General features: G+C 35.3%; 1 protein-coding gene across 1 annotated transcript in view; it reads left to right on the top strand.

Moving 5' to 3' along the window:
* The first annotated feature begins 3,231 nt into the window (after window positions 1-3,231).
* The window catches only part of LOC113075115 (AP-3 complex subunit beta-1-like), a 57,556-nt gene continuing 46,878 nt past the window's right edge, over window positions 3,232-13,909 (top strand). The window contains exon 1 of the mRNA XM_026247854.1: window positions 3,232-3,578. Coding sequence (XP_026103639.1) covers window positions 3,427-3,578 — 152 coding nt within the window. The 5' untranslated portion in view covers window positions 3,232-3,426. The remainder of the gene's footprint in view (window positions 3,579-13,909) is intronic.

The raw sequence follows: 13,909 nt of genomic DNA, 5'->3' as shown, positions 1-13,909 counted from the left end.
TTCAGTGTTCAACACTTTTATGATGAACAACTATTATATTGTTAATATTTAATTTAATTCAAATAGTTGTTTCAGCAGTGACGGACTGTTTTATAATATTATTAATAATAACTATCTCAAAAACACAGAACATCGTCACAATGTTTACACTCTTCAAGGAAATCACTCAGTATATAAATTCATTACATAATTAGACTTTTTGACTTTTGCTCAGTGTATTTTCATAAATTGATACCCAGATTATTATAAATAATTCATTACAAATAAACTGAAAGAACTTTATAAACCCATCGACTGGGAATTGGTGCTTTTGCTGAAAGAAAAGACATTTGGTCTGATTTGTGCAGCTTGAAAGCAGTAAAATAAAAGTCTCCATGACAAACAGATGTGTGTTAGTTGATTAATAGCAGATGAAATCAGGAATAAAAGTTTTAAATGGATTATATGAAGAATATATTGTATCTAATGTGAATAAATAAATATTGTAGAATAAAATATATATTTTTAAATAATTATGATTGTATGCATATATTTTTTCTAATGTGTATTTGCTATTTTATTTTGTCGGGTTAATTTTTGTTATGGTTCTTTAGTTTTTATATTTCTAAATCAAAGATAATAAAATATGGTTGAATAATTAAATTTATTTTATTAAATTGCATTAATAAAATATTGCTATATTTATCTAAAATTATAGAATTATATTATAATTATTTGTAAAATATAATAATTATATTATTTTAGTGATTAATGTACACTCATTTCAATTCTTTAACTATGTTTTTTTAATATTTAAAATATTTATTTGTAATATTCATATAAAAAATATACATTAACGAATTAATGTAGAATTTAAGACGTATATAATACAGAGTTATTTTGTTATATATATTTTTTTATTTGGTTAAATTTGTTTTGGTTGCTATTTTTGAGAAGAACTGGGCTTCATTTTGCACAATTTGAGGTTTGCAAGTGTGGGATTGCAGATTTACTAGAAATAAACGAACTTCTTATTCTTGCCCATAGAAAGAGACGAACACACTGAAGATTTTGTCTTTTATCAAAAGCATAAATTATATTTTCAGTTACTTATAAAGCTATATTTTCCTTCTCTTTCTCTCTGCGAAGTGTGTGTGTGTATGTGTGTGTGTGTGTGTGTGTCTTCATGAACCCTTAAACCTCAGATATTTTACAGTCAGCAGGAATTATTTTGAGGTCATCGATGATGTCACAATGACCCACAGTGAAATCTGAAGCTGTTGTCTTCCCCGAAGCACTGTAAACGTGTCTGTTAACTGACCCTGAGACCGTCAGACCTGTGGCCTTCTACTCTACAAACATTACAAGATAAAACGATCCTCAAAACCACTCATGAAGATACATGTGTACAGCTCTGGTCAACAATCAGCTGATTGCTACGGTTTAAAGAGTAACTCTTGACCTCTCCGAATTTTTCTCAGATTCTAGGGTCATTCATTTAATATGAATGATGAGAAAAGAAAAGAAAGAAAATAGAGGTGAGGAGAAAACAAAAGGTCAAACATGTGGAAGTCAGGAGAAAAGAAAGAGGTGAAGTAAAGAAGTGTTTTAGCGTGTGAGGGTGTTGTTGCAGATAAAAAAACTTGAAAAGTCACGTTTTTTTTTGTTTTGTTTTACTTTAGTATATAAAATATATAAGTGAAATGGGCGATTTATTACATTGACATATATTTAGTAGCAACAAATTTGGTATTTTAGATAATTTTAGATAATCAACAGCACGAGATAAAAACAGGACACGTACTACTAATATTTTTAACCGGATTTTATCGCCATCTGCAGGTTATTATGAGAATCGCTGCGGGTTTCAGGTGCTCCATATGGAAAAAAATAACACGCACATTATACATAGTTTATCTATCTTTATTTATCTATCCACGATACTGGCATCTGATAAATAATTATGTCATAATAACCATCACAGAATTTTTTTTTTATAAGAAGCTGACAAAATATTACATCTCCCATTTAAGAAAGTTTAACGGTCCGTTAAATAATTAATAAAGAAAAATATACAAATATAAAGAGTGAGAAAAAACGTTGGGGGTGTATTAAATAATTAATTAGGATCGTTAAATAATATTATTAATTAATAAAAACAGAAATAATTGAAGTTAATGACAATAATAATATGAGATAAAAATACAAAATTTTTTAAATGTATAAAAATTAACGCAGAACAAGAGAGAAGACGAGTGTGCCACGCTGCTGAAAACTGTTGAAAAATATATATTAATAGTATTAAATTACATATAATTAGTTATATTAATATAAGTGTGTATTTAGAATTATTCAATTACATTAATATAATTATTTGTAAACGAATAATAATTGTGTTATTTGATATGGAGTACTTCATGTAAAATATTTTTTTTATAAAAACAACGAAGAGTTACATTTAACCTTTGCTTTGTTTAAAAATTATTTAAAGAATAATGTAGTAAATGTTTGTTATATAATTTGTTATAAAAATGTAAAATGTTTAATAAATGTTTAATAAAACATAAAAATACGATAGTAAATTAAATTAAAAAGTTGAATAAAATATTTTGAAAGGACATAGAACAAGAAAAAAGTGTGTGTGTGTGTGTAATTGAATACTAACACAAGAACAGACTATAGTTTACAAACCAGAGTACAACCATTCAGGGATACCATCAGGGATAATACAAATATATATATATATATATATATATATATATATATATATACTAAAAAAGAGTAAACAAAAGAGAGAGTGGGAAAAAGGCATTTTACATGATATTGTATCTATTAAACAACTATAGTTTTTATTGCTTTCAAGTTTCTGCTTTTGGATATTGTCTCTAAATATATTTTAATATCTATTTTAAATTCTTCAAAATTTTTATTTCACTTGATTTTTTTATTTTATTAAATATAAACAAATATAAATATAGAAATCAAATATAAACAGAACACTTCTGTCACCATCAAATGAAAAACATTTTAACATAACATCAATTTCTTCAAGGTTAGCCTAACAGACATCATAGTCTTTCTTTGTAAGTAAACACTGAGTTCTTTCCAAAACATTTGGGTCTTGAGACACTCCCAAAATAAATTATTAAGTGTCCCAGGGGAAATTTTTCTTCCATATTCACTTTGAAACGCGCTGTCACGTCACCGTGTGTGTGTGTGTGTGTGTTGGATCTTCGTCACGCTGCTGTCATGTGACGGTCACGTGACTCCAGCTCACTTCCGACTCTGCGTGGAAGAGGAAAAAAAGTTGCACGTCAGAAGTAAAAAAAGTTTTTTTCTTTCGATCCATTCAGCGGAAAGTAGAAACGCAACATCGTTTAAGCACATCTGCGTTTATCGGAGGATAAATAAGGTCGCGTGCTGTTGTGATCCGTGTGAATCGAGTAAATGCTCGGGATGTCCGCCAACAGTGTGTCGTATAACGATCAGGGCTCGGTGGAGTCCGGTGTGGACGCGGCGCAGGAGAACAGCAGCATCCCCGGGAGCATCAGCAGCAGCAGCGGGGCCGCCTTCAGCCTCTTCAGCGCCGACTACAAGAAGTAAGACACCCGGAACACACGCTCACATGATCTCCATTAACATGCGTTTCAGTTTCCACAGCGGTTACTGTCAGAAAAGTGTATTCTAGCCTAGGAAGAAGATGTGTTTGTGTATGTTTGGGTGACAGGTGATGCCCTGCTCTGTGTGATACTGTAGTATAAGTTGATGGGACACGCCTCCTTTTTGTGAACTGCTGATTTGGGCTGTTAAACGATAGGTTGGAACTATTATACTTCATTTGCAAGATCAACTGCCTGTGTAATATTTGCATGGAGAGAAGATGAGCCTCAGAGTTCTTCTTGAAGGCCAGTGTGAGTCTGTGAGAGAGTTTTGGGTTCGTTCACAGATCTGTCATTGTATATTTCGGGTCAGTGTAGTGTTGACACACAATTTTTCATCCTAAAATGCATATAAAATTGTATGTCTTGAGAACTTAAATGTGCGCTTTTCTGTCTTTTTGATTGTTTCAAAAGTTGTCGACAAGATATTGTCTGACATTTTTATTTTTAAGAGTTCTGTTGAATTTGCAAACATGCCTTGTGTGAGAGTTTTGCTTTGTTTTTTCTACAAACCATTTATTATTATTATTAATTTAAAAGCATATTTCTCTAGAAGTTATATATATATATATATAATATATATATATATATATATATATATATATATATATATATATATATTATTATTTTATTTTTTTTTTTTTTTTTTTATAAAAGCCTATATAAATGCACCCACATATTATATTTGGTATACAAATTAAATATTTCCAGTAAAAGTATGTTTATGAGTTTAAGGAGTTGCATTATTTAAATATAGCACATGCATTTATCAGAGGATAAATAAAGTTATAGTTAGATAAGTAGATACACACACAATTTTGTATGAAAATTAAATTTGATTTACATTTGAAATATTTCATGAATAGCTGGAGATATAAAATAACATGTATTTAATTAATATATAATAGTTAATTTAATATAATATCTAACCATTTTCTTTCTCTATATACAGATATAATGTATATGCACTTATATTGGCTTCTTTAGAATGTTTTTGATTTAGAATATTTTATACATGCAAAAAATAAATTTAAAGGAAAAAATGTATGCAAAAAAGAAAATGCAAAGCTAAATTATATATTACAATATAATATATTACATTTAATTTCTAGCATATAAAAATATATATTGCAAAAATAAAATAAAAATAATAATAATTCCCATAATTCTTATGGTTCAGTTTTTTTTTCTTTTTCTTTTTTTATCTTGTGTTGTGTTGCATTCTAATGGCGATGCTTGTTCAGCCCTCTCTCTCCTCCAGGGGTCAGTATGACTGTAATATCAGAGACATATCTGTCCTTTTGATGCAGATATCACATCAGTGTTAGTGAAACTAGACCTGGGTCACGCTGGCTTCTAAATAACATGATTATTTAAGGTGTTTCATAAGGACTGATCCTCACGTTGTATTGTCTCCAGTGTTTGTTTTCTCCAGACTCTTTGTGAAAGCTGCCGACTGCTCTGACGTCAAACCCTCATGTCCCCGTCCTCTGGGATCTTAATCCCATTTTGCTTTAAGGGATCTGTTCCAACAATTACAGTCCTGAATGACAGGAAGTCTCTTGCTCCTTCCTACATTAATGAGCCTGTTAATTGTTTAATCTAATGGGACGTAAGAGAATCGTGTCATTTATTATGCGGTTAAAGACTTCTCTGCTGGTTGTAATTTATTTATTAACTGCTACTAGAGTGTATGGATTCCTTTCTGTTGTTAAGAGAGTATTGTTTGAATATTGTTTCATCTCTGATTCTTGATTTTAATTTGCTGCTTGGTGTGTGTGTGTGGCTTTAACAGAAGAGTAGTTAATGTTATTTAGGCCTAACTGAATTTTCACTCTCACATGACTGCAAGCAGAAGACTGAACTCATGAGGAAGGAGAGAGATGCATTAAAAATGAGAAGCAGGGATAACAACACTGTTGGGATAGAGTTACTCACCTTTATGTCTTGTGCCAAACTTGTACGACTTTCTTTCTTCTGTGGAAGCAACCACTGGATATATTAGATAAAAAAATATATGTTATAGATATTTACACAGGTCTTTTTCATATTGTAACCTACATTGTAAATGTAGAACTAGATCAACATCAGTCCTTTTTTTTCATGAGAACCAGCTCGAAGCAATGCTTTGTTTGCTTCTGTTCTCTTGTTCATCTCATTGATTCATTTGTGTCATTTGCAGCTCAAGTTAAGAGCTCACTGGAGGGTGATATAAGCTATATTTAATTTTTTTAGGCAAATAACAATTACAGTTGTGGTCCATTCCTCATTCAAAGCTTTTATATGACTGCAGAAGTGATGCAATATGAGTTAATCATTTAGATTATATATGATTTCAGAAGACTTACATACATTTAGGCTATGAGTCATATGGACTACTTTTTATTCAAAAACCTGGTATAAACTCGATTAATCCCTTTTGTTGATAAGAACATAAGATAATTTGTTAACTGCACCAGTTTTAACTCCAGGTTAAACTCAGTTGATTCAGTGATTTTGCAGCAGTTTTGGAGTCAACAGCTCACTAGAAGAGAGGTTTATCAGTAAATCATGGCTTCATTTCGATCGGTTTCTCTTCGAAAGCTTTCAAATGCCTTGACAGGACCCTGAATATATTGCACAAGTTGTTTGGCCTACATTTGTGGACATTTTTGCAGCTTTAAAGCCAGTGTTCACTATTAACTGTGAAAAGAGCCGAAAGTGTTGTTTTGTAGGGCTGCACGATGTGTCGTTTAAGCATCGATATCGCGATTTACGAATCCACAATAGTCACATCGCAGGAAGTGCGTTGTAGGCTGTCGTAGTTGATCCGTTATTCATTAACTGTACGGGCCAGCTGCTCCCCGGCCCTTGATGGAGAGCGCGAGAGAGCGAGCGAGTGAGCGCGAGAGAGAGTGCGAGAGAGAGAGAGAGAGAGAGGGCGAGAGAGAGAGAGAGAGAGTGAGCGCGAGAGAGAGAGAGAGAGAGAGAGAGAGAGAGGGCGAGAGAGTGAGCGCGAGAGAGAGAGAGAGAGAGAGAGAGAGGGCGAGAGAGTGAGCGCGAGAGAGAGAGTGCGAGAGAGAGAGAGAGAGAGAGAGAGAGAGAGAGGGCGAGAGAGTGAGCGCGAGAGAGAGAGTGCGAGAGAGAGAGAGAGAGAGTGCGAGAGAGAGAGAGAGGGCGAGAGAGCGCGAGAGAGAGAGAGAGAGAGAGAGAGAGAGAGAGAGCGCGAGACTCGTCGTCTTCAAACAACACGAGCGCTTACTTTCTCTCTCTACCTCGTGCATATTAATCAATTGACATGGTGGCATCGATGTTTAAATAATTTAAAATGAGAATGTAAGTGTGCTCACCCCATTTTTGTTCAGACTTGTTTTTTTTTTTTTGTTGCGTTGGTTGGCAGGAGGAAGTTTCATGTTATCAGGATAAGCAGAGCTGCTGAACACAGTTCTCCAGAGGTGATGAAAGCCTCGGTCTGAAGATAAGAGCCTTTACGCTTCCTCTAAAGGGAGGTGACCACAGCCATGAAGAATGACCATGTCTGGAGTAGATATGAGTCTCCTCAGCACTTTAGATGGTGCTCTTTTGACCCCAGTAGACTTCCTTTCCATTTTACCCACTTCCTTTATTCGTTCGCAATCAGCATTCAAAGGGACTCTTCGGATCGTCAAAGCATCTCTCAAGCTAATCGATAAGTGAGACGTTTCTTTAGCCAAGTGACCGGTTTCTCAGCAGAACGTTGAAGGAAATGAAGAGAATTCAGCCTCTAGGTCATGATAAGAGTGAACCATTGTACCGTGGCTGGTCTCTCAGCGCTCGTGGATCTAATTGGTGTGTGATGGTCACACTGGACGGCTGTGCGACTGCTGCACATTAACCTGATGATCGAGTCTGGAGGATAGTGCTGTATTGTCCCTCTCTTGTCTTCTCAACAGCATCGGTGGAAAGAAAGAAACCAGTAGACGTTGGCTTTCATACCCGGTTTAATTTTCTCTTGGCTTCAGCTTCTTCGAGTTTGTCTTTTCGGTTCCGGTTTGGAGAAATGGACAATCTCATAGTCATGTTTGTATAGATAAACAAGACTTGAGGAACTTCTTGCGATGAATGGCTTGATGCAAGGCTTTGTGTGGATCATCTCGACCTTCTCTACTGCTGTGGTTTCTAGTAATTCTGTACATGTTTAAGATGAACGGAGGATTGGGCAGCTTGCGTTTAGAGGCCGCTGGAGTGATGCGAAACGCTCTCGTCTCGGCCGAGAACCTTCAGCTCACACTGAAATCAGACTTCAGCTCAGAGGAACAGGCTCTGACCAACAAGCACAGCAGCAGTAATGAGAAGAAACCAAGCAGAGGGTAGGAGAAATGCTCAAGTAAAGGCAAAAAAAAAAAAAAAAAAAAAAATTTAGACAATGCATTTGTGGGTCAGTCGTCTTACTCATTCAAATATTCACATGATATGATGGTATGAGCATCCTTATATTCCAGTTCTGTTCCTTTGCTTCAATAATAGCTCATCTGTATCTCTGTGACATGATGAACTATCTTCAAGTTGGCTGAAGAATGTGGCTCTCACATGATACCAATGTAAATGACAGCACTGTGCAGACAGAGTCATCTAATGTGTCTTTGACTGTCTTCCATTAGCTTGAATTAAGATGCTTTTTCCTGAATTCTGTGTTTTTGGAGCTGCAGCAAAGGGATATTTATATTTATAAAGTATTTCCTTGAATTAGCTACTGAGATGTTAAGACGATAATAAAGAAATAAAATATAGATTTGTATGTTCACAGTTATTTACTGTCGGTTAATGTAGAGTTTATTATAATATTTATATCATATAATAATATATTTTTTTACATTTTTATAGAATTTAGTTATAATATGAATGCAAATATAAAACTTGAAATATAGCTGCAAGCAGCGATGTCGGGCTCAAGCCATCAGTGCAACGCCATCCCGGTGGCATCGGGAAAACTGTGCCCAGCGGGCATAAGCATTTACAGTAACCCTCTGACAATCAAGTTTTAAGGAATGCGGCAGTTAAAGGGTTAATCCGACCAATCTAGACTTTGAAATCACATACACAGAACAATATATATAACTTTAGTAACACATTATTTTTATATTTATAAAAAAATGTATAAGGTGTGCATTATAGCTGACACCTATATGAACACATTACAATTGTTTTGTGACTGCAAGTCTTTCTTCTCAAATGCTATTGAGCTTCAAATTTGCATTTGAGCCCATGTGAAAAAGTAGCAAATTTACATATGACTTACAGTTTGTTGTAATAAATATCAAACATTCAAATTAATTGTGCATTATAGCTGTCACCTAGATGAACAATTACAGTTGTTTTTGTAAGTAATTCTCTTCAAATGCTACTGACGTTAGAAAAGTGTATAACAATATCACATGTAACTTTAGAGACCGTCCCTAAATTTGAGACTCTTGAATGTCCAATGTCAAGACAGCTTTATGCCTTTTTTTTTTTTAGTTTTCTTTTCTCTGTGTCGGATTGCTGATGTCCTATACCCAGGCATAGATGTCCATCCATCAATTACGAACATTCAGCCGCAAACATGAGGTGTGAGCGGTCGCGAGCGCGGATGGGAGAATGGCGCATGTTTTTTTTTTTTTTTTTTTTTTTTTTTTGAGCAACTGGGATGGTGCCCCCTCTGGGAGTTGGTGCCCTACGAAGACTGCATACTCTGCATATAGGGAGTGGTGGTACTATCTGGAAGATATATTCCTCAAACCATCGTACAAGAGGAGGTGATGCTAATCCTTGAAGAATCGCTCAAAAGCTATTTAAGTGTACAGTTTCCTTTTATTGCATCTTGAAATAAATATTTCTGAATTCTGAATCAAACTGGGTTGGGTTTATTTATTTATTTTATGAGACAACTGAGACTTTAATCTCCTTTGTAATATATGTGCTTTTAATTAAACCAAGAACAATTTATTTATAGATGTATTACTGCTTAATAATGACTATTATTAAGGGAAAAGGCTTTATAATCATGAAATATTTACTAATGCTTAGCTAATGAGTGCAGTTATTATAAAGTGTTACCAATGCATTTACTAATGTTAACAAATTAGACATTATTTTACAGTGTTACCAAATCCTTAAATAATTTATTAGTGTTTTGTAATGATTTTAATTACCTATAAGCATTTGTGAAATAGTTTTGCTTGCATTGCAGCTTTATCTGTCAGTTGAAGAGTTTTACTGTTACATCCATGAGATTAATACATGTCATGTCACAGAATGTCATAGGTCAGTATCAAATGAGTTTGAAATTATTATTTGCAGCACAAATAAGGATTATTAGGATGTTTTTAAATCCCTAAAACTGTCAGAAAAGGATAAGGCCTAAGAGATTTCTTAACCTGTAATGAAAGGAAAAAAAACGCCACCATTAGCAACAACAAAAACAATAACAATTTAAAATACAGATTTTTTTTCCTGATTATTAAAGGGATGATTAGGTCTCTCTCTCTCTCTCTCTCTCTCTCTCTCTGCCAGACAGCCCCTCCCTACAATCCACACACACTGTCAATCACCAAAAATTCACAGTCACCAACCCCCACCCACCACCAGGATGGTCCTGTCCTTACCTTCCGGGGGGGGGTCTGCTGCGCCCCTGCCTTCGTCTTCAGGCAGGAAATGCAGATTCGCTACCCTCGGATTACGAACCATGGACGGGGCCTTCCGCCAAAGAAATTTATATTTGTGCTCGCTGAGCTGTCAATAAATGTATGCTTCGTACATTCCTCTATCTCCCGTCTTTCTGGTAGAAATATAATGATATGCGTTCAACAAGGTAGCCCAATAACCCAAACGACGTAACAGGCAACGCCCCTGACACTCCCGAAGAAGAAAAAAACACCAACTTATATGTTTATGTTGGGCGACTCAGTCAGGCGCTCGCTCACTCAGTACGCGCTGAAGGCTCGTTGCAAAACGGCCAATGCGTTTAACAGACCAGAAAAAAGAAGATCCTCCAGTAACCAACAGGTCTGGTGTTTGGGTGCACTTTGGATTCCCTTTAAGCTATAATGGTGATGGCAAGAGAGTGGTGGATAAAAAAACAACGGTATGTCGCATCTGCAACATGACAGGGTACACCAGCGGGAATACAAAAAAAAAAAAAAAAAAAAAAACACCAGCGGGAATACTTGAAACATGTCAACTCATTTACGCTGACATCACCTTATTGTGTCAGTATCTGGGAAAAGACGAAAAAAAGGAGAAACAAGCACGCAACAAACTATCCCTCCAGCATTTAGACACCGGTATTATAGCTTACAGGGAATCCAAAGTGCACCCACACCAGACCTGTTGGTTATTTTAGGATCTTATATTTCTGGTCTGTTAAATGCATTAGACATTTTGCAACGAGCCTTCAGCGCGTGCTGAGTGAGCGAGCGCCTTAGAGGCCGTTCACATATCGCGCCTAAAAACGCATGGAAAACGCTAAGCGCATCTTTCTCCTCCTTTCCAAAGCGCTCGGGCAGAAGCGCTCATGAGGCGTCTGTCTTTGCTAAGCAACAATGACGTGCTCTCTCCATGAGACGCGGAAATTTCAGCGAATGATAAATGGATTTGCAGCTCTAAAAATCGCTTGCAGTAGCTCTGCTACTAAATTTATTTCAAAATTGCAATCCATATACAACTGTGAACAGCTGTTCCTTCATCTTGGCTGAGTTTTCAACGTTGTTACGGGAAAGGATGAAGCTGATTGTTTAGTTCTTGTCACATGACCCGCGGTGCGCTTGCGGCATTCTGAAAAGTTGAGATGTTTTTACATTTTGCTGTATCTAAAACGTATCGAACCGAACCGAACCGAACCGTGACATCAGTGTATCGTATCGAACTGAACCGTGAATTTTGTGAACCGTTACACCCCTAATATATATATATATATATATATATATATATATATATATATAAAAATTCAAGTGTACAGTTTTCTTTTATTGCATCTTGAAATAAATATTTATGAGTTCTGTGTTTGTTTATTTTATTTTTTATTTTACATTTTTTTAGGAAGATTACAGCCTTTAATCTCCTCAAAATAAATGTGCATATAAACCATGAACAATTTAATTATAGCTGTATTTATAAAATGCTTACTAAAATATTAATTTTGGGAGAAGGCTATATAAAGCATGAACTGACTATTTACTAATGCTTAGCTAAGAATTGCAGCTATTATGAAGTGTTACCAATGCATTTACTAATGTTAACAATTGAGACATTATTTTAAAGTGTTACCAAATCCTTAAATAATTTAAAAGTGTTTTGTTATGATTTCATTAACCTATAAGCATTTGTGAAATAGTTCTGCTTGCATTACAGCTTAGTCTTCATCTGTGAGCTGAACAGTTTTACTGTTACATCCTTGAGATTATGTAAATTCAAATAAATGTCATGTCACAGGGTGTCAGAGGTCAGTATCAAATGAGTTTGAAATTATTATTTGCAGCACAAATAAGGTTTTTTAGGATTTTTTTTAATCCCTGAAACTGTCAGAAAAGGATAAGGCCTAAGATATTTCTTAAGCTGTAATCAAAACAGCACAATTAACAACAACAACAAAAAAATAACAATTTAAAAAACAGTTTTTTTTTCTGGTGATTAAAGAGATGTTTAAGTCTCTCTCTCTCTCTCTCTCTCTCTCTGTCTGTCTGTCTGCCACTCAGCTCACACCCCTCCCCCACTCACACTCACACACACACACACACAGTCAGCACTCATACATTCCTCAAACAGAGTGACAGAGTGAGATCAGATGTCTGACAGTTTTTTAATTTTCTTTTAATCATACAGTGCTGTAAAGTCATGAAACTATGCATATTTCCTCAGAATCACTGGTTTTCTAAATGAAAAATGTTTTTTAAAGGTTTGGAAGCTGCAATTTAAAAATAGAAGACGATTAATGTTTCACTTTTTACTGTCATTTCAAAAAATCACCACGACAAAACCGTTCAAGCTAACCAAAATCTGTTCGCAATTTAAGTTCCTCGATGTTTTTTCTTCATGTAGACAAAGTTTTGTGTGTATAGTGTACTTCCCCTGTGAGGAGTATTCATTAATTTTACAACTGTAAAATCTCAAAAATACACATTCAAATCAAAATAGCCGACTTCCTGTTGATCGTAGCTTATGACTGTGAATTAGAAAGTTGTCCGTCTTGATAAGAACAATTTATGTACCAAGTTTGGTGTCTGTAGCTAAAACTAACCCCCCCACTTTTGACAAAAGGTGGCGCTATAGAGTGCCTCTTCCACGCCCTTTTCAAAGCTTTTGCCATGGTTTAGCTATCTTTAATACTGATATCTGTTTCGAGTTTCATGTAAATCTGAGCTTGTTGTCTGCCTAAAAATCACCAGAACAGAACATTCAAGTTTGACACGTTGCCATGGCAACACTATATTAGATATCAATATCCCCACAACAGATTTTCTTCGGCCGTGTTTTGTCATTATTCTGATGAAGTTTGAAGCAAATCAAGTAAAAATAAGATGCTGAATTCAAAGCGTTTTGAAAATGATTCACTTCCTGCTGCCAGTTGGTGGCGCTATAACTTTGACTCCTAATAGTCACATATATACGATCGGTATCATACAACGAACAAACAAATTAAGTTTGATCAAATTCAGGAAATGTATGTGGATGTTATTAGACATTTCCTGTTTCTCATTTCTCGCCATAATTTCAACGCCTCGCCACGGGCAAACCGTTCGAGATATCAAAAATCTCTTCGCAATTTAGCATCCCCAATGTCTTGAGATCGTGTTCACCGAGTTTTGTGGTGAACGGGTGGAGTTCCTCAGAGGAGTATATCAAATTCCAGAGCATGTGTTTTTCATAAAACCCTAAATAGCCAACTTCCTGTTGGGCGGAGCTTATGACATGCAGTGTGAAAGTTGTTTGGTTTGATGAGTTATATATATGTACCAAGTTTCATATCTATGCGTGCAAGTATGCATGATATATGGCCCTCGGTACTACAGGGGGCGCTGTAGAGCCCCTGTGCCACGCCCATGTATCAGACTCTGCCCGGCCCTAATGGCCGCAGGTTCCAAGGTGTGTGCCAATTTTCAAGAGTTTTTGAGCATGTTAAGGACCCCAAAAGCCCCCGAAACCTTAGAAAAAAATTAGAAGAATAAAAAAAAAAAAAAAAAAAAATAATCCTAAGGAAAACAATAGGGCTCTCGCCCTCCAGGCTTGAGCCCTAATTACGTATAAATATACCGTTTATTATAATATAATGTTTAAAT

The sequence above is a fragment of the Carassius auratus genome, unplaced genomic scaffold (assembly GCF_003368295.1).
Source record: "Carassius auratus strain Wakin unplaced genomic scaffold, ASM336829v1 scaf_tig00016376, whole genome shotgun sequence".
Classification (NCBI taxonomy): domain Eukaryota; kingdom Metazoa; phylum Chordata; class Actinopteri; order Cypriniformes; family Cyprinidae; genus Carassius; species Carassius auratus.
Note: the sequence above shows the minus strand (reverse complement) of the source record. Positions and strands in the feature narration are given on the sequence as shown.